This window comes from Diadema antillarum, unplaced genomic scaffold (assembly GCF_040938485.1).
Source record: "Diadema antillarum isolate AM-2024a unplaced genomic scaffold, OU_Dant_1.0 seq00000565_RagTag, whole genome shotgun sequence".
In the NCBI taxonomy this organism is placed as follows: Eukaryota; Metazoa; Echinodermata; class Echinoidea; order Diadematoida; family Diadematidae; genus Diadema; species Diadema antillarum.
In genome coordinates, this window is record NW_027271504.1 from 1,467,234 (window position 1) to 1,494,478 (window position 27,245).

The 27,245-nt window shown below is 38.3% G+C and overlaps 1 protein-coding gene across 1 annotated transcript; it reads right to left on the minus strand.

The window, feature by feature from the left end:
* Positions 1 to 27,245, minus strand: LOC139735209 (cyclic nucleotide-gated channel alpha-3-like). The gene is made up of 12 exons (XM_071645966.1): positions 25,768 to 27,245; positions 10,961 to 11,019; positions 10,430 to 10,491; positions 9,231 to 9,319; positions 5,553 to 5,655; positions 4,999 to 5,153; positions 4,443 to 4,529; positions 2,942 to 3,038; positions 2,088 to 2,227; positions 1,387 to 1,624; positions 691 to 828; positions 1 to 42 (listed from the first exon to the last, which is right to left on the minus strand). Exons 1-12 carry the CDS (start codon positions 27,243 to 27,245, stop codon positions 1 to 3), a joined length of 2,688 nt encoding a protein of 895 aa, XP_071502067.1.

The following is a 27,245-nucleotide window of genomic DNA, read 5'->3' on the forward strand; positions in this document are numbered from 1 at the left end:
TCATACAACTTCATCGACTGTGTCACATTTCGCCAGGGATTTCTGAGAAAGAAGAAAACGAAAACAAAGGAGAAACAAGAACAAGAAGAAAACATTAAAGATTATAAAACTGCGTGGGATGAACAATGTACAGTATGTCCCAAAAAAATTACAATCGTATTTGCATTGATAATTTCCAATATGATTAAACTATCTGAATGCTATTTAAGGGTCTAAAAATATAACATCTTACCCATATTTTGCAGAAAATCCCATTCAATTTGGTTAAGTAGTCACAGAGAAATGTGAATCGTTGTGAAGCATGTCGTGAATGTGATTCTTCCAAGTTAAGCGCTTGGATGCTCTTGGAACTGCATATTAATGTGTGAACAGAATGGAAAGAACTTTGAGGGAAGGGATTCCTGACATGCTCTACAAAAATTCTCTCTTCTCTCTGGGATTTTCTGTAAGATGTGGGTAATATGTTATAGTTTCATACCTTGAAATTGTATTTTTTAGATTGATTCACTGTCTTTAAATTTATCATTGCGGAGGGTCCCGTTGTATTTTTTTTTTTTTTTTTTGGGGGGGGGGAGGACATACGGTATAGGCCTACACTATTGATAAGACATGCATCGACATGACTCTGTATAAGTCTATGCAGATTTTGAGAATCTCGTTTGGAAAAGGGTTGAGGTCTGCTCAAGTTACCTCTAGTTCTTTGATCCTCAGTTCCAGGACCTGAATCGTGGAGAGTTTGGAGTCGTTCTCTTGCTGCAGGTTCGCCACCCTGTCCCGGAGCTCTCGGGCAGACTCCTTGGCCTGTCGCGTCTCCTCCGTCATCGAATCCTAAGATAAACGAGAGAATCACTTATAGGGATAAGTGAGGCGAATAAGTATTGCCCTACTTTACTATGCATGTATCTGCTTCTTCTCTGTTGACAGGGGGGGGGGGGGGAGAGAACATAGTGATTGAAACAGTTAATCATGGTAATTTAGGCGTCGAAACGAAGAGTATCAGGATGAAAACGTGTATGCATTGCGATTTTGCACCTACAGTTTCTTTTTCCTTTTGACTGCAATGCAGCCTGAGTAAACAGGAAGCATGCATTCATAGTTTCAAGATAGAAAAAAAAAACAGATACTGATTGAAGTTGTTCCCTATTTCACACAACTGCGTTGAGCTGAACTGAATTGCGTTTAACTGTATAGACACTGTATTTGTGGATATAAATTCTTAATTTCTTAGGGGAGCGTTGCAAGAAAGTCGAGATGGAATCGATCGCAAACATCAATTGCAATTTTTGCCATTGATTTTGCGGATTTGCATATTGATCGCAATCTTATTGCAATGCCCTCTTAGAATTATACTAGAACTCGAGAATGATCAGTTCGATGGCGACTCACAATTTTTTCTCTGAGAAGTTTTTCCACAGACGTCATGATTTCCTTCACCAGTGCTTGGTCGCCGAGGGGGCAGGCGACACTCCCCGACGCAGTGGATTTCCTCTTCGAGCGACGAACGTTAGTGGCGCTGTTGTCCACACTCGGTCGACGCGACCCGGGGAGAGGAGCAGCGAGCGAGTCCCTCTTGATCGAAGACGTTTTCTTCTCGCGCGTGCTTGTGACGGCTTGGCTTACGCTGCTGTTGGAGTGATGGGAAGGCAAGGACATTGCATGTAAACAGAAGCAACATGATGCACCCCTAACGGCCAAACGGGTGATTTTCGGTATTCCGCAGGTTAATTTATCCGAAAATGAAATAAGGTTCGTTAGTCCGAAGGTTGATCGTTATTCCGAAAAAAAACCCCACAAATTCCTTATACCTAGATGTTCGTCTATCTAAAAACATTATGGTTCTTTAATCCGAACGTTTGTGTCGATATTTCGATGGTTCGTTACTCCAAAGATTCGTTAATTCGACAATGAAATAAGATTCGTTATTCCGAACGAAGGTTCGTTATTCCGAAGATTCGTTTATTCGTAAATGAAATAAGGCTCGGTTTTTTTTTTCGAAGGTTCGTTAATTAGAAAACAAAAAGAAGATGCGAACTCTATTTCTTTTTCGGATTACCGAACCTCCGGAATAACGAACCTTTCTTCCTTACCTGAAGTGGGAGATGATACTCTGGGCGTCAATGTCTTTCTCCTTCTTGACAGGGTCGACGTCATCTTTGGTGTCATCCTTTTGCGATGGCGATGGTTTCTGCATGTTCAATCTCCGCCTGGCCTCTTCTTCAATGACACTCTGCGGTATTGTCAGATTTACGAAAGATGCCCACGGGGCAATTGAAGACAATTAGACAATAATTGAAAATACAAACAAACAACGAAGTGTACACATCGATCAAGTATAGATATGAAATAAAGAATAGCATAAGTATAGCTTTCCGTAATGTATTCAAAAGCCAATAGGGCTTGGCTGTTTTCTGTTTTTTAAAGCGGCCAAGTGTATAAATCACAAACCTAAATGGTCTTGCCACATCGTGAAACAGAAAAGGCAAAACAAAATAAAACAACAGCCAAAATGGCTAGTAAAGCATCCCCCATGTTCGGGAAAAAAATAGGGGCAATGATTCTTTTATGTTCATTTTGGACTATATCTATTTAGGATATTCGTCCAGACAATTAATAGAAATTTAATGAGATCGTATTGCCTTGCAAGTTGCAACACTAGTCTTGTGTGTCAAGGCTTCAAAGTTATTCTCAGGCTACTGAATCAAGCTTGTCACAATAGTTCCCGAAACTGTTGCCCAAACTAATGTAATATCACATAGATTCGTTCCGAATTATTTGGAAGTTTGAAATATTGAGAGGCGAAAAATACTTATTACTGTCCTTTGAAGTAAAATAAAGGAATGGAAGGAGAGAATATTGGAGAATGTCTCTAAGAGGCAAACCTGAAAGGAGGTATACTTTCAACAGATTGCGAAAATTCGTGTGACGGATGGATGGACGTTACCTTCACTTGGGGGTAATCCCTGAGAACGCCAAGCACGTCGTCTTTAGAGAGGGAGAACAACTCTGAGAATCCAACTGACTGCACGTCAGCCACACGTCTAATGAGAAGTAATGATGATGGTAGAAATAATCATGATGAAGATGATGATGCTAATGATAATAATGGTAATATTGATGATGATGATAATATTATTATTATTAATAATGATAATAATAATAATAATAATAATAATAATAATAATAATGATAATAATAATAATAATAAAAATGATAATGATAATAATGCAAGAATAACAATTCATTAATGGCAATGATAATGATTGTGTCATTAGTAATAAGGAGGGGAATAAGACAGAATGCTACGAGGACAAAGAACACGATCAGTGGATATCGCGGTATAACTCTTTCGATTTTCACAACTTCTATTTCATTATAATTATGATGCTCCATAACATCACTGTGACCAGAAGCTTGAGCGCATTCTTTTAAAAATTTATAGCATGAACTTGATTGATCCGATATTCTAGTATGGATTCTTCAGATGTCCTTTAAAACAGAGTCTATCCGCAAAAGCGTAGTTGCGTTTATACACTTTTAAGAAACACCTAGATAAGCTACAAAAATTACAGAATAGGGCCGGCCGAATTATATTAAGATTACAACCTGATTCTCATGTTTCTGTTCTTGAAATGCATAACGCTTTGAATTGGCAACTCCTTGACCAAAGAAGGCATCATCACTCCCTTACTCTTATGTATAAGATAATGAACAATTTAACTCCTTCTTATTTAAAAGATGAATTTGAAATTGTAATTCATTCCTACCCCTCCCGTTTTGGGCAAAAATTAAGACTTCCCAAACCTAGAACTGAATATTTGAAGAAATCATTTAAGTATAGATATGCTAAGGAATATAATGACCTTCCCATGGATATAAAAATTTCCCCCAGTGTTCATATATTTAAATCTAAAATAAGTATGTTTAAGGTCACTGCCCCGTTGATTTAATTTTTTTTTCTTTTTGCTGATGAAAAAGAGTTATTACAGAATTATTTGAATTAGTACAGGTTATTGAAGGTTATGATTTATCATTTTTCCACTCCCTTTCATTTGTATCCTTCTCTTTTGCTATTCGCCATTCGATGTTGTTGTTGTTGTTTTCTTTCTCTCAATCTATGTATACTGTATTTCAAATATGTACATTTTTACAAGAGTTATGTATTTCACAATGTCACATTGTATTTGTATAACTTCCATGTTCTGGACCCCATGGAAGACCAGCGATGCCATGTTGGCATCGCTGAATATGGGCCATCCAGCCGTTGTTGTTTTTATACGGAAAATAAAATCAATCAATCAATCAATCAATCAAACACTTCAGCATCAGAAACAACGTCACGTACTTGTCAAGATCTATATAAACCATACGGATGAATATACAAAAAAAAAAAACATCGGTGTAAATACACGTGATTTATTCTTATCCACAATGAAGATACTAACCTGTTGCTAGTTCCTTCGAGATCCAGGATTCCAATCTCGCCAAAATAGTCACCTGATTTGAGAGTAACTACCACGTGTCCAAGCTCGCTGTAGGGGTAAAACAATGAAAACGGACACATTTACATAAACACTTTAAGACAGCCAGTAATGACAATCTGGCTGTTATTCGTAGGTTAACGACCATTCAATCCTCATTCCAATGTTCCACATTAACTCTACCATGTGCATCTATATACGTAGGAATTCTTATTATCTGGCGTCCTTGTAGCTTCATAACCATCTTCGTATAAGAGCTAGCTCTGAATGAAAAGAAGTGTACAATTATATCATATTCTCTTTAAAAGCATGTCATGCATTTTAGCGATTCCACCGTTGTTAATGTTGACGCTTTAATTTCATTTCCTGTGAGAAATAATTATCTCACCTTATATCATCCCTGTATGATATTTTCGTTCATCAATGTTGCTTTAAATTGAATACCAATGTCTACTTTTGATATCAATGAATATTCATCTCGGGTAAATAATATTTTTCTCTTTGCTGATTTTCGACTTACTCCATGACGTCAAGGAGTCCATCCGAGATGATGAACATCTCCCTAGCAACTTCGCCCTTTCGGCACACCAGGTCACCTGGGGTGAAGATACACATGTGCATCTTGAGCACCAGATCGTGGAGGAACTCTGGAGGACACACCTGGAGGATGGACACCTGTATTAAAGCGAAACCAGAAAGAAAGATGAGAGCAGATTGGCGACAGAAGCAGATGACGTCACGGCCCGAAAGTCAGCATTGTACTGTAATATTAGCAATATTATATAACGGCTAAACAGATCCTTGCTATTTGATTGGTTGTTTGACTTTGATCATTTGGCCCATTTCACTATGACGTCATCTATGACGTCATTATGACGGCAATTGTGGCTCCATTTTGATACCGTGAAGATGAAATAAGATGAAATGATTCATTCAACGAGGCGCAGCCGATTTGAACAGATCAACAATTCCAAGTTTCACCGAATGAAATATTCTGTCCATTGCATTCATAAACATTCTCATACAGTATGCTATCTATCCCGCGATTCCTTGATCTATTATCGTCTGACTCACCCGCTTAAGTGTGTGTAGGTTGACGTGCAGGGCTAGCTCCGTGCGGTGCTTGTCAGGAAGCAGTCCCAAGGAGTTCACGTCCCCGCGGCCCTGCATAGCACCTCTGCAAGATAACACCAATAATATACATACTTCGGTTCATCGTTGCTAAGTTATTACAACTACACGATATTGTTCGATGAGACGAATGCAATCTATATCATTCTTTAATCTATATTATTCCTTTAAAATAATGATATTTCATGAAGACGTGCAATGTCACGGGGAAGCTCGTGAAGCGATAACAGTGTCACCTCGTCTTATTTGCGAGTGCGACATGTTTTTTTTTAATATAATTCTATTCATATTTTAATGCACTTCCTAGCGTTGTATTGTTGTTTCATTTTACTCTTTTTTATAAGGATCAACTTGAAGTGACATCACACAGTTGATTAGCCAAAATTATCTATCAGCTCCCAAAGACTTCCGTGGACTTCTGAAACAATTGTAATGTTGACCAACAAACAGGTTGTACATATTATCCAAATTAAGAGATGACAGATAATTTCAGACGTTTCTGCTATTTCATGGAGGAGAGGCACGAATAAGGTCAACATAACCATGCCATGATTTCATAAGCCTGTCTTCAAGTTGTTCTGTTGTATTTATTTATCAATTAATTAATTAATTTATTTATTTTTGTTTATTTGTTTGTTTGTTTATTCCCTACTGACAAAGACGAAATAACTGATATAGTTCTCGGCCTAATGATGCTCATCGGCTCATATTGTATATGCCCTGTGGTACCACCGTGGAATAAGAATCTGTCTAAGAAAGGGCATTATAGTTAGCATAATTAATAGTAATTTGAATGCACCACAGCACATTCCGAAATATGAAAGAGAAATGAAGACAACTTCCAATCAATCTCATTATGTAGAAGCACTTCCTTTTCCTTCGAAAAGAATATCGATGCTGGTATAGAGTAAAGATTTCCTGGTAGCTTGTGGCGATATTATCTATAATTATGTATTCTCAAATTTCCAGATGGCTTTCGTATCGGGGAAAAGCATTTTCCGCGTACAAAATTTATGTTCATGAGAATAGTATCCGGCGTATATAATTATGATTACGGAGTTCCTGGTATGCCTTCCTGGATACTTCTAAAACGTTAACGAGCCTTGGTGTTTGTCTGGAATTGCAAGGCTGACATACAATGAAGTACATCAAACTTTCTGAGAAGAAAGTGAAACCCTGAATAGAAACACGAAGTGTTACATTGCAGCCTTTGAAATTAATTTGTTGTTTCAGCGATAAATGAAGAATCTATAATATTGCAAACAATTCACTTACAATACCTATATATACCGTCCAATACCAGATTAATCTAACTTAAACCCATCGTAAAACTAATGTAGAAATGCATGAAGCCATTCATAATTTTTATATAGTTTGTGAAAATTGTCACTCGATGTAACCGCCATCGTTGATGTTTGGCAAATCTATAGTGGTGCTATATCCAATGCGGTGTCATCTTTTGCAATAGTAATCAAGTATAATATCATTAAGGAGTGTATCATCTCTCTAAATACATTTCTTCTGGTTTTTTTTTTCACTGTGTCTCATGTTATGTCCTTGTGGTTAACTGATCCTATACATTTACAAACTTTTTTAACACTTCGTCTTGATTAGATATAGAATTACTGTACCAACTGACCGGTGAATGTTTATATGTAAACAACTATGCTTAGAATTATATGTATGTATGAACGTATATATATATATATATATATATATATATATATATATATATATACATATATATGTGTGTTATATATATATATATATATATATATATATATATATATATGTATATATATATATATATATATTAACTCTAAATCCAGCTTTAAGGAGACGGTGTGTGGGAAATAATGACAAGCATTGTCAGCAGTGAAGCGTGGATGGAATGGGACATCATTTAGGTGAAAACATTGAGGAGACACAATATGGTATTGTCTCCTTAATATTCTCCTTCATATTGTAATTATGACCATATATTATTTCCCTATAACATGTATAAGATGGAATCCAAAAGTGATATACTATGCAGCTTTATTTTATAGAGAAACATATTATGTTCGTAATACTTGATTGAGCAGACACAACACGACCATAGGGAAACAATTCATTTCTCCTCTTTCCAACTACATTATATCCCATGCAATCGCGTGTTTTTAATACTGCTTACATTACTCATCAACACCATGCCTCCCTAAGGCTGAACCAGTACTACATGTATCCTACATTTCCTACATTTTAGCATGCTGGCTATAATACTGTCCTTAGCGGCGCAATACTCTCAATGAATTTATGCATTCGTTCATTTCATTGATTCAATCAGAAGTTAATATTGTTATAGTTTAGCATCATTTCAATGGCCTTTGGAATCCAGCCAGGGAATCTCAGGCTGCAGGGTAACGTAGAGCGTGAGCAGTTAGATTGGCGCTCTTTGATTAACGATCCTGCTCTCTCTTATAAGATAAAGACATCCAACCTTGAAAGAAGAGTACAGTGAACTCATCAGTCTACTAGTATACGAATGAGAAATCTACACATGAACGAGGGTCACAACAGTAATAACCCCTAAAAAAGCGACGAGATTTTTCCTTGTCGGAACAGTTTGGTTTGCCCTGAAGAGCGGGGGAGTGATAGACAGACGGACGGTGATATGGCGGGACCTTTTCCAACCATTGACGGCGACTTTGACAAGAATCTCTGGATTTTCTGCGCTCTCTGGATTGGTTGGCGGATTTGACATGTTGATGCGAGATCTTTCCGCATCATCACGCGGTATATACTTTAAGTAATGAGAGTGAACGATAACTATAATACGTCCTCGCAGGGACTTGATTAGTGACAAAAAACAACGTCAGGCTCTCAAGGTAAATTAGGAGGGCACCTGTACTCTACATCATGTCTACAACTATCAAACAGATTTTCTCGCTTTGGAAAATATTTGACTGACTCTCTCAAAGCGAGCATTCCATATCCTATCCAAGAAACATGGTACTTAGGCACATAATTCACTGTATATAGGCCTCTCTAAATAGAAATCCCATTTCCTCTCAGGAACGTTATAAGCTCTTTCATTGAAGGACACGCATGTGATTCATTTTGCGTGTGTGTGCGTGCGTGCTTGTTTGTTTGTGTGTGTGTATCATGGGTGATGTGTATGTGTGTGTGTTTAGAATAATATACTATAGAGTATCGACACTTTGATCGAGGAAGTTTTCCCACACACCACGGTTTGCTGAGTTTCAGTTTCTTTATCCACATTGTTTTACATTTTCACGAACAAAATGCAGCCTTTTGTGAAGTATATAGTCATTAACCGCAAATGTCATATTTTTTAATCAAAATTTTGCAATTTGCCTTGTATCGAAATCGAAAAGCATCATCACTTTGAATTTTCTATATTCTGAGGAAAACTTAATTTTGATTGCTCGAAAGCAAATAATTACCTTGCAGCAGTCGACGTGTTTGTTGTATGAACTGTTTTAGTCGGTAGAAGAAGCTCGTCACCTGGTATGACCTTTCAAGATAATGCTCAAGTGAGGTCATTCTAATTGGATGTGGTAATTGCTCATAATGTCTGTGTTAAAGCGGCTTGGAAACATCCGGGTTACCTGTACTTACCTGGCCCACGTGTAGTCGTACCACCTAAGTACCCGTAATTGAACCTCTCTGGGCACGTTATTGGAACGCATGTATCGCTTCGCATGGTCCTGTAGGAGACGAAAATGAGCACTGGATGTATAATACAGAGGCAGAACACATGTTGCCAGGGGGTCATCCCACAAGACCGACCCCACGAGTCATACAGCCCACGAGTTCGACACTAGACAAATAAAGCCTGTGAGTTCGACACTATAGGTAAAAACAGCCCACGAGTTCGACAGATACAACACGAGGCTTAATGTGTCGGTCTCGTGGGTATTGTTAGCTTAGTGTCGAACCCATGGGCTGTATGACTCGTGAGCTGTACAACTCATTGGCTGTATGACTCGTGAGCTCTATGACTCGTGGGCTGTATGACTCGTGGGTGTCGGCCTCGTGACGTGCACCCGTTGCCAGTGCCAAATTCACTGTCAATGTAATAATAGTCCAACAAATTGCTATTTGATAGCAAAGATATACTGACGGAATTTGAATCATAATTACACCGTGATGCATAGGTCACCTTGTAGGTCCTTTAATCATAATTTTTTTGTTTGCTGTCAAAAAAAAAATCGAAGAATTTCCAAATAAATTTAGATGTGGGTATTGATTTTGACACCTATGAACTTCGTGTATCTATATGGGACTGGTACACTTCGCCGGAGTTATCAATATTTCTCAATATACACAGAATTTGATGCATTTTTAAGTCTGTCATTACCAACGGCATCTCGATGCGATGAGATGTCAGTGGTATTTTAGTGTGGGAGCTCCTGAGATGTTGAATTGAAACGGTATGTTATAATTTATTATGCTGTGTACTATATGGACGTAAGATCGATGGTAAATGATTATTGGAACAGGGTTCAGCATTCAATTTCGCAAAATTTGCCAATTTGAAAGAGAATCAGGGACGGTAATCTTCTAAAATGTGTAACAAAATTACACTCATGATTTAGCAATTAAGGGAATTTTGATAGTCTAAAACAGAATCAAACAATTTACATATAGCAAAGGGCTGAAATGACATTTCTTTTTTACTCTGCCTTTTGAATATTATACGCTGAACCGCAAAGGTCATGATAAAATTCAACTCTGAACCTCAAAAATGTATAGTTTCTAAAGGACGTAATGAATTAAGATATAAATATGACGAGTCATTGTCAATATACACTTACCACGTGACGTTCGAATTCCATTCTGGTGGCATTCCTGTTCTCAATGACGGCGCCAACTTGACCTGCAGACAGAATCATGAAAGTGCGATTTTAGTATCACTAAAGCGAACGACACAAATCGGACGAACGGAATGACCTAGAGTCTCTCTGAAACCAGAAATTACAACGCCAAACTTTAGGACTTATGGGTGTGTGTGCTTGTTTTTTAACTTCGTCCATTAATCACAAAAGGACGACATCGGTCATATTACACAGTCACATATAGGCAAATCTTGAATGTCGCAAGTGGTAGTGGTGCATGGTGTTAGACATGGTGGTGATAATTTTTAGCATTTTCAGTAAAAGTCGCGGAAAAAAGGAAGAGTAGTATTTGTCGTGATAGTAGAAGCCAGATGCAAGTAATTGTAACAGCATAATTATGTGTAATAGTAGATATAGTTTTCGTATTAGTATAGCGGTATAGTATAAGAGCAGAAATGACATTCGCTGGGTATAGAAAACATGGTAATTTGCAATTTCTACTATACTCACCGACGATCGTGGCAAAAATGAAGATTCCGACCAGGTAACCCAAGATTTGTACCACATACCTAGCGGTGAAATAAAACAAGAGAAACGGCGATTTAACAGAAATATATATCATGATAATAAAATATATACACAATAATGGGAAAACGGATTTTTCTGATCTTATGGGAAATCGTCTTCACAGTGCATTCAGTGTGGAAACACGATTTTGTTCAATCTGGGGACATTTTATGAAGCGTTTTGTCGAATATATTTTTCAGACAATTTTACTCTAAGCCAATCAGATGCAAGGATTTCAGTAACTTACAAGAGTTTGTCAACAATAAAAAACCCGACAAAACGCTTCATGAGCTCCCCCCCCCCTTTGACCCACTGTATAATCCTTCCGTGTTTTTAGCTAAATTCGGCTCCATTTAGCAGTTGAATCGGACTACCCGTTGTATCTGCAGTATATAGACGCACATCACATACGTTATGGATTATTATTATCTAGGCTCAGTCATTATGCATGTTATGAAGTCTTCTGTTGCAGTAACATTATCACGTTCTTTCAAAACAGAATCAGTGTTTTATGGAGTGTTATTCTCCCACTTACAAAATGAATGCACATCCTATATTTCCACCATTATTAAGCCATTTAGTAAACTCGATTAATCATCACATATAACAAAAAACAAGGTTATATTCGTGAATAAATTTGAAGATGGTTGACGAGTTACGCACAGAGCTGCGTTAACATGTCACCAAGGAGATTGTCTTTGGTGTGGCTGTTTTCTCTGCTAGACGATATATAGCTTTGAAAGCGTCAAACTACAGTTGCACTCAGCACACTATTGTGCATCATGGTTGATGTTATCTTCACATTTATGTCGCCCATATTCACATCATGTCACAGTTCTGTATAATATAAGTATCGTGAATTCAATCTCGAAAATGTTCATGTTTGTCCTTCAAGCGTTTCAGACAGTCAATCTAATATGGCAGACAGACAGAGAGAGAGAAAGTAAAAGAGAAAGAAAGGGAAGACAAAATGGGAAAGAGATTGTCTAAATCTCAAGAGAGCTTATTGTTGAATGACTAAAAGTGCCTTTCCCCGTTTTCTTCTCTTCACCTTCTCACTCCTAACAGACTGCTTCACTCCAGCCTCCCTTTTATTTCCTTTGAAAAATAAGTCGCTTTCTGGCCGAGAGAAATAAGTCTTCTTCAAGTGGCTGACTGGATGAGGGATTAGCCTTACGAACATGGCTGCCTTTCTCCGCTCCAACGCGATTAAAGCAGTGATTTGAAAAGGAGTTGTTCAAATGTTGGGGAGCTGGGTTAGCTGAGAGTCAGTGTGTTTGTTCGGTTTATTGGCTGTGCTGGCTTAGCTTGCTTCCGAGTGGACTGAAGTACCACCCAACACAAGAAATGCTTACAGTTCTCACTGTGGTGTATCAGTTTGTATCCAACGAAAGATTGCTCGGCCGAACGAGTGTTGGTCACACAGCAACACCAAAATATATCGGATCAGGGTCAGCCTCACTGGGATGTTTGCACTCGATATAAGTTACGGTCCGAGAGGTGGAACTTCTCCACCTATCCGTGGTTAGTATTGCAGTCCCCCTGACAACGACATAATTGCAAAGAACTTATTGGTTGTTGCTTATCTTTGCAACGATACCCATATACATGTGATGTATAGTTATTTTGAGTTATTGGCGGGTGGAAAAAGTGCGAAACACTGTGCGGTAACCGCTTCCCATAATTATGCTGCATTGCATGATAACGCATCACACTTAGTTCATACTGGCTATTAAACATTGCCCGATAGCGTGCATTTAAGTGGACGGATGCGTGCCTTTCCACTCGAATAGAAAAGAACCTTCCCTTTGGGCCTGTATAACTTTCAATTCAAAGTACTGTATATTTTATTGACTTTTTCTGTACACATGTACATCTTCAAACTCCTACCATTAAGAGAAACCGTAGAAAGCATGCCAACGTAACAATAGGCACCCACATGAGGTTTTCTCGCATCCTTTTGCTCTTAATGTCGACGGTTCTTTGAAGCAGTTGCTTTCTCAAGATTTGCGCGCAACACAAGTCAGATCATTAAATCCTATGCATCTGCAACCACAACATCACTGGCAAGATACAAAACAAAGAGGACAGCAAGACTGAAGGTGCAAGGAGTTAAACGACCTCCCAGAGAGACAGGAATCTCAAAGAGCCGAACACAATACATGATTATTTGTACGAGTTAAGGACAGATGGAACGACTTTCGCGCCTAATTCGCTGTCATTTAAGCTGAATAAAATCTAATTTCCCTTGTGTGTAGTCAGACGTGATTCCGAACTGTTGATGGGATATAAATATCCTATAATTGATCTCGAAATATAGTCGTAGCAACGCACAATCGCTAAAGAAACAGATCTATTCAAAAAGACTGTCGGTAAACATATTAGCCTTTGAACATTTTTAAAAAGGTCGGAAGAATTTTGCAACAAAAAGGCAGTTGCAGCGTTCAGCTTTTGGATGCTTCAATGCATCTATCAATTTTTTTCAGTGTTTCATGAGGACTAAACATGAAAAAAAAAACTGAGCACACTCTGACTTCAACATTAATTAACTTGGATTTTTTAATGTTTTTTCATTAAATATTTTCATAAATATTTTCATAAAATATTTTCATAAGATAATATAATCTTTATATGCTCTTCCCTCCAGCGAATATGCTTAAGCAACTCTTGATTGACCAAAAAAAAAAAAGAATCAGTCTGAAAGAGCTAAATTGCCCAGTAAATTCACTCCAGCAGGAGCCGTCCCTAATCAAAATCCCAAACGAGCTGACTTTATAGTTCCTTTATACATTAACAGAGTAATGAGTGATTATTTTATGGGTGCTTAGCTCCTCTAATGTTAATGTATTTCGGCAGAGGGATAAGGGTGACAGCCAACCGGTTTAGTGTGGATGTGGGTAAAGTTGAGTGGCTCACTGGCAGAATGGGCTGAAATCACACCTTGTCTCTTTGGAGGAAGCAAACCAGTGAACTGAATGTATCAATTGAATACAGTAACACCACATTCACACCATCAGAGCCATTACACCTGAATGATATTTTAAGACTTTCAGGCATCGAATGGATCTCAACATCTCATTCAACGAATTGGCTGGATATACGAAATACAACGCTGAATATTACCATGGCGATAGAACGAAGTGATTGCAAATCAAAGGTTTTGGTGCTGATGAACTATAGATATACAAAACGCCTCAATACACTCAGGGTAAAACAGTAAAATGGATATAGAGGAATTCTTCCATCTGTCACTAAATTTCTTCTAAACTCACTGATCGTCCTCTGTTCAAATTTCTATGCATTATGAACGTCCTTGTGGTGTAATTTCGTTTCAGTCTACACGAAACATTATCATGATAATTTGACTGAAATTGTTCCTCGTTCATTCTGTTCGCACTTCGTGCATCACAATATCCTATGTTGTCAGAAAAAGTTTTAGCGGTGCTTGACGTTTGAAAGTGAAGTTATTGTATAGATTAAAGAGGTATAATAGGAACACAATTAACACGACAAACACCGTATTAAACAACAATAAAAAAGGAGAACAGACCACTAAACCTCATTAAAATAACGGTACACACAACCATGGATTTAGTATACATCCACGTCGCCATGACAACCCTCATCCTCCACACCCGCTGACATTATGTGTCAATAGTGAAGGGTATACAAGAACAGACAACGGCAAGGATTAGCTGCGTTGAAAGAACGCCCGTCCTCGCTCTCTCCTATAAAAGGAAATCGAACGGGGAACACTGGAAGTTCAGTATTAAGAGGTGTCGTCGAATTAGAGAAGGGTACAAATCACTAATGACCCACCCTAATAGGGGGCAACTTTCTGGCAAACCCTACTACGGCAGAACAGAATAAGGAGATTACAATAACCAGTCATTTAGCGAAGTTGGCTACTCTACGAAGCGAATCTGTACAAAGGATATACATCAATCAATAACGTCACAGAGTTTTGGACTGTTGCTCGAAAAAGAAATCCAGCAGAGACGGGGTATTTTTGACTAGTCTCTGTTACCAGTTGTTTCCCTCTCTCATTTAGGCAGCACTCGCTCTATTTTGTATTCTTCAGAATTTGTCTGTCCGAATACATAAAAATATGTGTGAATACGTGAATCGACTCACACAGCTGTAAATCCCTCTGAAAGTCATAGCAAACCTTCTATAAAAAAAAAACAGTTCTGTGTAGAGAAAATGAAAAGATATGGGACACACCAACCAACGAAAGGCTTTTACAGGGTTGCTTTGTGGATGACGATTATTCGACTCATTTTTTTTTTGTTATTTTCCCAATAAATCCACACATTCATATCACTGAAGGAACAGAAATTGACGAAATATACGAAGTCAAATAAGCAATGTTGTACTTGCAACTATTTTAACGAGCTGAGCATTTCTGTCGATTCGTCGCAAATTGCCCAAATTTGGTATACTTTGTAATTATGTCGTTAGGAGACAACGTAAAAGACACATAAATTAGATTTATGTCATGACTTTTTTTTTGTGCGAAACGGCAACATAAATGTATTTTGAAACTTCGCAGCTTTGACCTATACTTTGGCAGGAAAAAGTACATATAGAATTCGTCTTATCTTGATCATAACAATTCGGACTGCTGCTCTCTTTTTAACAGTTTTTTACAGCAAAAATGCAAAGATGTATCAAGGCGAATTCAATCCACCTCCTCTTCCTCTGCCTCCTGCTGCAGACTTCTCCTAAAGCAGTTCCAATTACGTCCCTTGATTAGTTGCATTTACGACGTGAAATAATGGAGTATCCTTGAAGCTCCTCTTCGCGCCGCCGATCTCAGTTTATGGTCGCACCAATTTTTACGCTATTGGCTGTTCTGGGGTTGCCTGTCTTAGAAGTGCTAGTTCATTCAGTGCAACTATACATCGCCACGTTGTGTGATTCGTTGGTGTGTTAATCTTTCGATTTGTTATTAAGGAATAGCAAAATATCAGGAGCAAGTAAAGACTAACATTCTGTTTATTTGTCTCTTTTTGATAGTATTCTATATTATGATTGTCATACAAACCTCCACACATGCATTCACCATATACACACGGAGATGTTTGTTAATTTTAGTTTTATTTCTTAAAAAATGCACGAAAATTCCTTTTCATGGCAATCAAAACGGAAATGTCCATTAGCGGAAATTTCGCAGATTAGATTTTTAAAAATGGAATGAAAAGGACTAATTGTATGCCCTTGCCAAATTATTGATATGACGTTTAAGCAAAGAAAGCAGAACTCGAATGACTTTCCACATGACGCAGGCTGGCATAAAGATTCGCGCACAAAAATAAACTGCTGAATTCATCATTCCAAGTACAGTGCCTTTCCCCCATATAAACAAATACAAACCGTTGGCAACTCGCCATCGCGAGCTCATGCCGTGCCGTTTCTATTATTACCCGATTTGTCTACAACAGTTGTATTCTTTACCATCGATATTCCTGTACTTTTTTGGTTTCTCTTTTTTTTTTTCATCCTGCTCGAAGACTGCGAGTCTGAAAACTGCAGAGGACCAGTTGTGGCGAATGATAAAGAACAATACATTCCTCAAAGAATGAAATTAAACAAAAGAAAATTCGCCGGTGCGGGAAGAAGGGCAAAAGATGCTAGCGTTTAAGAAAACCCACTTTGTGATCGATTAATCGATACCTCAACCAACTAAGACTGGCTACTTTCTTTTTACGGCAAACTATAGCACAGTCCTCTGTCATCCGTAATAAAACGGTCGGTGATCTCAAAACCAATTGGGCGGAATTTCTCCTCCTACCATACTCTATTCATACTCGACAGTCGTTATCTTCCTTAGACACAATCACATCCATCTAAGTATACCACGTTTGCATTTTACAGTGTCGATGTTCGACAAGCGTCGTAAGAAAAATTTTCCAACATCGTCATCAAGGCATGTGAAATATCAAGTTTGGACTATGTGCCAGTATAATTCTGACTGTATACTATAGTAAACCGATGCATCTCTTTTCTAGTCTTTACGGGGGTACTGTACTGTTTCACGTATAATTGGCTGCGAGGGTGAATTGATTATTTTGGTCAGCATCACAATCAGGTTAGGTGGTGTTATCAATTCTGTTTGGACGAGTTCCTTCACGCTCCAGTTTAAATTGCTAATCCGATAACCTGCAATAAAGTACAACCATATACCCGTGGTTTAAAATGCGCGATTTAATGTTGCCCATCGCTCTCTCCATCCTTTAATGAAAACAACAACAACAACCAAGCAGATGTCTACGTATTGAGTCATAGTGTCCATGAAATAAAGCAGAACAAATGCGAGATAGGAGCTCCCGTAGAGTAATTAATTTGCCTTCCGAAATCGCCCAATACGGTATAGGCTATTTCAGGCTAATGTGACCCTGGGCACTGACTCGACAGACTCAAATACGCTCCCCCCCCCCCCCCCTCTCTCTCTCTCTCTCTCTCTTTCTCTCTTTGTTATTATGATAAGATATTTTTGGTCCAGAATATATGCTATAAACAACCCTTGTTCTTAAAGTCACTGGGTTTCTGTTTTTGTTTTATTTTTTTAAAAACAAGACTTTCATATATTCCATGCAGTTCTATCAATCCATACGCCCCTACAACATTTTGCACAAGAGAGTCGCTACTTTTAACACTTTTTGTTGTCGTCAAGTCAAGAAAACTGATAAAATAACGATCGTGCCTTGCCAACCTGTTAAGTATATATAGTTGATGTCAACGTCGCATACTAATATATTGTATTCTAATTCTCGATTGGAAATGTAAAATGCCCGCACGTCGTCAGTCAGCAAAGATCGTCATTTTTTTTTTCACAGGTTAAAGAGGTGCGCTGTAACTGCAAGTTTGAATAATCACAGAGGTTAACTGATTACTGCCAAATTACAGATCAAAGTGCGCAAACGAAAATAACCACAACAACCGCGTTTTAGAGAAAAAAACATAAAAAAGAAGGGGTGCTACAATGAAGGGTGTGTACTCGATGTGCGAGATTACTATGAAATCCGAATATACGCACAGCTGATGGGTACTTGTACGTCACTTAGTAGCCGTTTGTTTGTATTCATCTCTAAGCTGAGTTTACTCTTAGTGATCTTTGAGGCACATGTCATTGTCCTTCGAAAATTCCGCGGCGTCTCAGTGAACCTGTCTCTGAATATTGTTATCAGCCTTATACACACTCTAAACACGATACATCTGAACATCTGACTCCAAAGACTATATAGCAGAATAAACTCTTTTAATTTTATTTTAGGACATCGGAAGAGCACTTGACATAATGTAGAAAAGACTATTCGTCAAAATATATCTCAGTGATGGATTATGAGAATGTATATCTTCCATAAATTTATGATTTTCGTCTTGGATTTTCTTTGCACCCTTCTACTACTGTGACTTAATCAGTTATTGTTTATCCACAGTTTCCATCTTAAGAGGACAGAATATCACTGGGGAATTAGATTTTATCTTTAAAAATTCATAACTTTTGAAAGTATTTTCCAATTTTCCTCAAACTTTCTATAATACATATATCGATTTATTTATCTATCCATATTATGAATATGAGTATGTATAGGATAGGTACATAATGTATATTAGATGAGCATGTATATGTATGTTTACGATGTGCCTTACCATTACTGCGTACATGAAATAAGCACGATATATTTTATTTCATGTCAGATAACCATATGTATAAGATACTTTGTATTCACACATTATTATTTATTTTTCATAGTGCATAATCGGTCATTACTCCGGCAAAGGCAACTGAACATGTTAACTTTAATATCATTATCATGTTGTATTTATTACCATTACTATTATTGTAAAGTAGTTGGAGTGGTACACATACACTCTGTAACTTTCCCTTTTCCCCCTACCCTTCCCCATTTCTCTCTTTCTCTATTCCCTATTCTATCCAGAGTAGGTAAGCATATAGCCCCCTACAGTCAAGCCTCGGCTTATTTTGGAGACCCTTCTGTTTAAGTTCCATAATGATAATAATAGTTCACATTTATAAAGTTCCGTAAGCTGTTTGTATTTGTCTTGTATATTGTACTATTAAAACTATGTGTCGATATACTGTTTGTTATAAATGACATGTACATAATCATATCTGATGTAACGGAATTAAGCAGAAATGAATCAAATCAAATCAAATCAAATCAAATAAGTGGACCCCTACTCTCCCAGCTTTTGCTATACATATTGATGTTTGAGGAACCCTTTCCTTTACATGTATCGACAGAATACATAATAATGTATCCGATTAGTGTAACGAGTACACATCGCAAACAAATTAAAGATAAGACAAAATCGGACATGATAGGTCTGCTGCGCACACACAAATAGAGCTGCACAATATCGTGATAAGTATAGCAAGGTTTTAGTCTCAAACTAGAACCCGGAACGCTGGACTGTGCGCATTAAGTCTAGTTAATCGTATTCGAGCTCATCACTGTTTTCAATATACATTCATTTACACTGTATTTTCTAGCTTATCAACTAGATTATGACAATAATTTCACCTCGAATTGCTCAGTTGACGTGGTTGAGGGCTGTATACTGGTATATAAGCAGGCCAAGTAAACTATAGAAATATTACTGTTCACTGGATAAAATGGAATATCAATATTTGATTCTCATCCCAGACGAGACGCTTTCAAATAGTTCTCTTTTTTTTTCTTCTTCTTTTTTCTTTTTGCTATAGCGCGCAAGTTGGGATTTTAGAAAGAGAGACTCTAGCATGACTAGTAATGGAATATCTATTACGTATAAAAACTGTTGAACTGTGGGCATATCGCCGAACAAGTGTGTGTGTGTGTGTGTGTGTGTGTGTGCGTATGTATGCACTCGCTGTGGTTTATGTTTGTTCTGTGTGTAATAATGTGTGTTTTACAACCGTATCGCAAAGATGATAGAATTTTGCTTCAAAATTGACCAATAAAAGACCTTCAAAAGGAGACCGCAAGATTGGCATGGGGACAGAGAGAAAAGAGGGGAAGGGTTGAAAACGGAAACAGACGAACATGCAGACAGACAACATTATACATAGGGACAAGATTTTTTTTTTTTTTCATTTCTAACGAAATTCATTTCTAATGAAAAAAAAAATCATTTCTAACGATATCGCTGATTAACTTGCTGGTTAAGATTTGTCCCTTCGAATGCATTGTGAGGCCAAAACAATCTTTAATCACTATTCAATTCCAGCACATGGAAGGTTGCCGAGCTTAGTATGTCGTCACAGACATCACGGAGACTGATGAATGAATTATGATTTCTTGTGTGCCTATATCTATTACTCATCATCATGAAGAGTTGTACAGGATTCATTCAATTTACAACCGCCACACGATGTCCTTCGACAGTGATTAGATGCATTTGCTGTAAGTTGTTAATACAAAGATGATACAGGATGCACTGTTACGTCATCATAATATTTTGGCGAGCGTTTGAACAGCTTTGCTAATGAGCCTTACGTCATCGATCAAAGCAAGGATAGAAAGTGATGCACCCTCACCTTCACAAGGATTGAAAGTAATGCCACCCTCATGTAAGCTTGTTACCCCTCTCTCCACCTTCTTTTAGAGGTACCCTCATCATAATACAAACATGTAGTCTTTTTGAGTGGGTACCTCCATTTTTTTTTTCGCAGAGTGTATAAATGCGATTATATGTCCCTTTTTTGTATACTGATTATATAGACATGAACATGTTGCTATTCCTTGCTGGATGTGTATATATATTCAACAAAACGCATGTCAAATTTCACACATTTCTTTGTACATTCTGTTGAAAAAATTATGATGTTTTCCACTTTCAGTTTTGTTATTCAAAACCTTCACATGGATTTTATACTGAATAGACCAGTTTGAGAACGTTTTCAAATATTCTTCAACTTCAAAGGTGTTTGTCTTCAAAAAGACAACAAAAGTTGTTCTTATCACGAAGATAGCTGCACATGCTTGCCCGACATGGTCACAATCAATGTATCTAAGCTGGATTCCACTTAGTGACATTGTCAGGAGCATTTATATGAGGGAGCTTGTCACTTGCTTCTACTATAAAGGGAAAATTCTATATTCATTTTCATTCTAACATTTGGTTTATTAAAGTTTTGTATGATCATGGATCTCAATTTGCATGAATAACTTGAAGTAATATCGGTCGAACATTCGAGAGGCTACCAAGTTGCAATGACACAATTGTCATAAAGGTACGCATTAAAGTTGATTAAGAATATCATTGTCCCCGAATAAGAAAACACATGTTATCGGCTGCTGACGCTTAAACTCTTCTACATAATGTCTTTTGAGCACATGCAACTCCCAGAAGACTTCTTGCCTGTAAGCGGTCCGCGGAAATTATCCACAGCTGGCAACATCATAATCATACAAGAACACCTGCAGCCGGCCTAACAGGAAGAAAGGAAAGACTCTTTACTGAGATGAGAAGTCTACTCGAGCAGAGCGATGAGGGCAGACTAGGGAAGTGGCCATGATTAATTAATTGATGCTTTATTCACACGATATGAAGCATTTGATGTAATGATGATACATAGCGTTTATGGCGCAAACACCAGGATCAACGGTTAGCCTAAACCAAAGAGGTAAAGGGGGGCGGGGGTAGCGTAAAGATCGAAACACACACAACACCGAGTATAGAACCAAGGAGGTATGCTCACACCTCCTTGGTAGAACAGCAGCAAGGTTGTGAAATAAAATCGGGACCAAAGGGACCATTCTCCCTCTAACAAGGAAATAGTGGTATCATGGGACTGTTCTTCTGAATGAACAAGTATTATACCACTTCAAGTTTGCCACCATACTGTTTGATGTCAAACGGTTTTGTTTTTATACTGAATTCTTGGTAACAACTTCCATTATAAGTTTTGTAGTATTTGCATTTTTTTTCAGTCTTTTACTTATGATTATTAACATACAAATATCACTTTGACGATAATGATGATACTACTACAACTACTATTAATGCTATTACTACTACTACACTACTACTAGTAATAGTAGTAGTAGTAGTAGTAATAATAATAATAATAATAATAATAATAATAATAATAATAATAACAATGATGATGATGGTTTAATAATAACAAAAATGAAAACATTATTATTACTACTATTATTATCATAATTATTACCACTTCTACTACTACTGTACTACTGCTATCATCATCATCATTGTCAACATCATCATCATCATAATCATTTCAATAACATTGTTTCAATACTATTGTAATCATTATCTTATTATTATCCCATCGTGATAATCTCTAAAGCAAAGGTAAGACGGCTAAACTCAAATGCCAATGTCATTATAGCTGTGATTCATGAAACAATCTATCATTGTCCTCACCTGTATTTTTCTTTTCTTTTTCTCTCTATTTTTTTAGTGATGACTTCCATCCTTATTCGTGATGGTATGATTATATCAACTGCAATTAAATTAAACCAAGATGAATAGAGTAAAAAATGTATAGCATGGTAAATTTCCACCAAAATCGAACTTACGACCGGCATAAGTTATGAAATTGTAAAAATGTTTCATGTTGTCACGAAACAGGGATGCTAGAAATAGCAATCATAAATGCAAATAAGATGACGTGTTGATGTTCGACTTCACAATTCTACCGCTGATGTTCACTAAAGATTCATCTCAATTTTTTAATTATGACCCAAAGTCAAAAAGACATCATTTGAAGGTATACAGGGGACTTTAGGGTTCTAGTTGTGATACCATTAATTAAAAGAAAATAATTGTAATGATATCTGTGTGTGTGTGGACAAACTGAGGGGAGAGTTGTGAGCTTATGACGTCATCACCTCAGTTAATTATTTGAACAAGGATAGAGACCACAGGAAAAAAATTAAACATCAAAATCACGTAACTTTCCTTGTGCGGTTTTTCTCTGATTAAGTTACAGTCCGAGCACGGGGCCGAATTGCACTTAAACTATTTATGCTTTTCAGCAGTTCACTTCATTTCCAACAGCTTGATGATATACAATTCAGTCACGGTTAGCCCATTATGATTGTACTCTCCCAAACTATGTTCTCCATATCATAAATAATGAGTTGCCTTGATCTCGTATGTATATGCTGTTATACTGTACTTTTTACTTTTGTTGAATGTGAAATGAACGAAAACAAAAATGAAAGAAATAATTATCCCCATTTCATCTGTGAACTGATACATTACGTTTATTTATTGTACAGGGATAACCACTGGTCGAATAAATGACTGCCTTTCTTTACCCGTAGTGTAAGTATAGTAATGAGAATGACGTCATCTATTTTCCAGAAGAAAAAAAAAGCAAATAAACTGTTGGTGGTGCTTTTTTGTGGGTATTTGCTCTGGTTAGACGTGATTAAAACAACGCCGGGAAACTTTGAACTTAACCTTTAAGGATAATGAAATAATCACTTCCGTTTACATGGAGCGCGCCGTCACTTCCAAGTGAAAGTATGATTCAACGATCGTCCCCCTCCCCCTTAGATACACCTGAATTGTAAATATAGACAATGGCAAAGAGTGCCGCGACATTTTCAAATAGATTTGACAATCTTACGGTATAAAAGGCCACCATTATATTTTATCAGTTGTTGAGTTAACTCTTTCCTTGCACATGTAGGTTGTACAAAATAAAACGCTTGCAATTGCGAATTACCGCGTATCTAATCTATTGCAATAATACAGAAGCGCTTCGAACTGTCGAGTACTTGTTCTGATTTTTGTTGGGATGACAAACAATTTTGCGTTAATTGGGATATTATGTAACGTTCTCCGGACACCCTCGAGCTACCTTGAAATGAGAAATGATTCAAAAGCTAAAATGAATAAAAATCCTTCCGATATCTTTTTCCCCCTGGTCATTTATCCAGCATTGAGTGACAAATGAACAGAGAGACAAAGAGCAGACGAGAAGCTTTTTTTATTGCGTTGCTAGGCAACTGAGAGTAAAGATGAATAATTGCGTCTCCCTCAATCCAAACACTGCTCATCGAGACTCATCTTCTCCCAATATATTGTGTCCATGGGGTATATCCTGTGTCGTCACACCCTTAAAGAACAGACTGAGCTTCATTACAGGAAGTTCCTCATTATGGGCACCAATAATTTCTCCGAACAACTGCCGTTCCTCGTTGACTTCAACATAGAAACATGCACAACATTGAGGATGCGGCGAAGGTTGTGGTGCAAACCAAACTGAAGGATCGTCATCAGAAAGGACGATGATAGTTAACCGCTGTTACATAGTCCTTGCATGAATATACCAATCAATCATTTTTTTTTCTCTAGCAGTGTTAAACTCATATCTATAATATTGACAAACATCTGAATTCTTTCAATAAGAAATCTTTGTTACTTCAGAGATTGATACTCTTTCCGATTCCTTACAAAATATGAGTGGCAACGACGTTACCCTCCTACCATGGCTTATGCTAAACATTTTGAATTTATGAAATATCATGTAACTTAATATTCACACACTGGAGAAGACAGTCATTAGATGTTATCATTTTGTCCAATAAAAGGACAATATTCAGTGTTTGGTCAATGTGCTCCTGAGATTGACTCGTCAGCGTGTAATCAGACATTTGTTCTCTTCAAGTATCCCACGGGATCAGTTATCCTGTAGGATTAGTTAAAGCAGCTTCTTTTGTCTGTGTACAGCGGGTTGAAAGCCCTCCTATATCCACGTGGTTTCGTCAGTTGATGACCACTGGCAGATAAGACGCCTACTTCTATCACGTAGAAGAAAATAAAAAACTAAACAAGATAGGTGTTCGTAGTGGTGTTGCCTTTCCCTCTGTTTGTATTTATGGTTTCTTCAATAAAAGAAAAGACAATAAAAGTATATCCAACATGGTGCCATGTTTAATCAGTGATTTGCTTATGTAAGTTACAAATTAGCCTAATTTGGATGAGACATGTATAATGGGCAACATTCCATCAGAGTTAGCATCAGACTATTTTCGCCCTTCTTTGAACCTGAGCACTGCCAGAACATACTGCATTGTTATATACTTTCGTATTTTTCATATCTGTATATTGCTCCCATGAACATCTATCATAAGACCCGACTGCTTTCATGAAATCTTTGTCTAGCTCTTTTATCGTTTGTGCCAGTTTGTTGTTGTTGTTTGATTGTTTGTTTTTGCTGCATTGTTGTCGTGGTTTCTGCATGCACTTTCAAACATAAACGTCAACAGCTGATTATTGTGTGTAATTCTTCTACAAGCATTGTCAGGGCAATTTGGCAGACAATGAACACAAACTTGGATGTCGTGAGATTATTCCTTATTCATGTATGGGGGGGGGGGTGATATCACGCGTAAGTGAGAGTGACGTCAATTAAAACAACCAAAGATGTGAAAAACTCACTGTAAAGTATCATTTCTTGAAAAGAGTCAAATTGTTTCGAAATCATACAAAGCCTTTTCGTTATATAGAAGGATTCTTAACATTTTAGATGTCATGCCTGCATGCCAAATTTGTCGTAAATGTCTGTGTCTGAATTGTGCGAGCTCGTGAAATAGCCTGTCTTCCTAAAATACATCTATCTGTTCAGTAGATCGCAGCTTTATGCGGTGAATTTCATTTCATTTTACCTGAATCATTGTCCAAATGCAAACCATTTCGTTTCATATACAATACATTGCTTCGTTTTGATTTGTCACACGACCATGTTGTTCTATACTCACTCGACTTCGTTATGTGGTGCTGGGAGATCGCCAATAGTAGTCAGCGTCAGGGTGGACCAGTAGAAAGATGCCAGGTACTTGTGGGGTAGAGTGGCATTTCTCCCATCAGGGGCAGAGTAAATCCAGTTATCCAGTGGGGTTCCGAAGCCGATGGCCTCACATATTAGGAAGTACGCAGCCCCAGCCCAGTGGAGTAGCAGCAAGAGTACGTGAGTGAGGTTAAAGACCCGAAAAAGGTTTGGAAACTGTGTCCTGCTCTCCGCCATGAAGTACCAGGAATGCGCGCGGTAGACGCGGAGAAATCGCGGGAATCTGACCATGGGATGCCATCGATCACGATCGAGGAGATAGAAGAGGTCAGTGGGAAGAAGGGACAGGACATCGACCACGAACTCCCAAGATTTGATGTAATGTGCGGTCAGCTTTTTGGTGTCCATAACCAGAAGCCCCTGTTCGAGGAATGCCGTGCGCCAGTGCACCACGATGTCGACAATGTAGACGAAGTCGCAGAGGTAGTCGAAAACGAACCAAGCCACTCGACCCTTCTCCTGGAGCTCGGGCCATGCCTCTCGGGCGATCAGCACCCAGAAGTTGTACACGATGGCGACGGTGACCACAAAGAGCCAGTAGAAAATGAAGTCGCCGTCGGGTTCGATTATGGTGCTCACGCTCTTCTCTTTCTCGACTTCATCGGCCTTGATCTCGGACTCCTGGTCATCGTCTTCCAAATGGGTAGGTATGTCCCCGCGACGTGTGGTGAACTTTTCCAAGAACGAGTCGACTCTCTGCACAGACACTTTCTGCCTCTTCCTCTTCTTCTCTTTCCGCATCGCGGATCTGAAATTATTCACGGCTTTTATCGACGTCCAGAAACCGCTCTTTTTCTCGGTATGCTGTGAAAACTCCGATTCGGACACAAAGTCTTCAAGCTGTAGAGTCTCTTTCAGGTCATCTACCTGCAGCCTTGGTCGGGGTAAGAAATCCTCATCTTTCGAGAGGTTCGGACAACTTTTCGATCCTTTCCGTAAGCGAACGACGTCCAGTAAATCCTTCCCGTTATCTGTTGACTCCTCAACCACTATGGTTTTCACGGTTCCGTTTGTTGCCGTAGCCGTCGGCTTTGTCTCTACTTTCACTGCAGTTTGTTTTTCTGCGACGGGGACACTCTTTGTGTCATTTTCTTGCAATTTATCATCTTCGGGTCCCTTTTCCATCTTGGACACGGGAGTATTGGCGCCACTTTCGCCCTCCATGCCGACTCGATTCGTGCGTTTTACGTGAGGTTTAACAGCGGCAAGCTTCGCGGGGCTATCCACCCTCGGCAGGAGCTGCGTGCGATCTGACGGTGACTCGGTCCAAGCTTGTCGCTCGAGCTCTTCGCGGCTGCCGCGCTGCTGCTGCTGCTGCTGAGGCTGATGCTGCCCTGCCTCGCGCGTCACGGGCACGCCTCGCGGCTGATTCACTGGCGCGACGGACAT

What these genes read in the sequence shown, in the direction of transcription:
- LOC139735209 (XM_071645966.1), bottom strand. Translation starts at nt 27,245, where the DNA reads ATGTCCGTCGCGCCAGTGAATCAGCCGCGAGGCGTGCCCGTGACGCGC. An exon ending in CATTTTTGCCACGATCGTCG is followed by an intron (nt 10,492 to 10,960) that starts GTGAGTATAGTA and finishes TTCTGTCTGCAG; the next exon opens with GTCAAGTTGGCGCCGTCATT. An exon ending in CTCGAAGGAACTAGCAACAG is followed by an intron (nt 3,039 to 4,442) that starts GTTAGTATCTTC and finishes ACTTCTCATTAG; the next exon opens with ACGTGTGGCTGACGTGCAGT.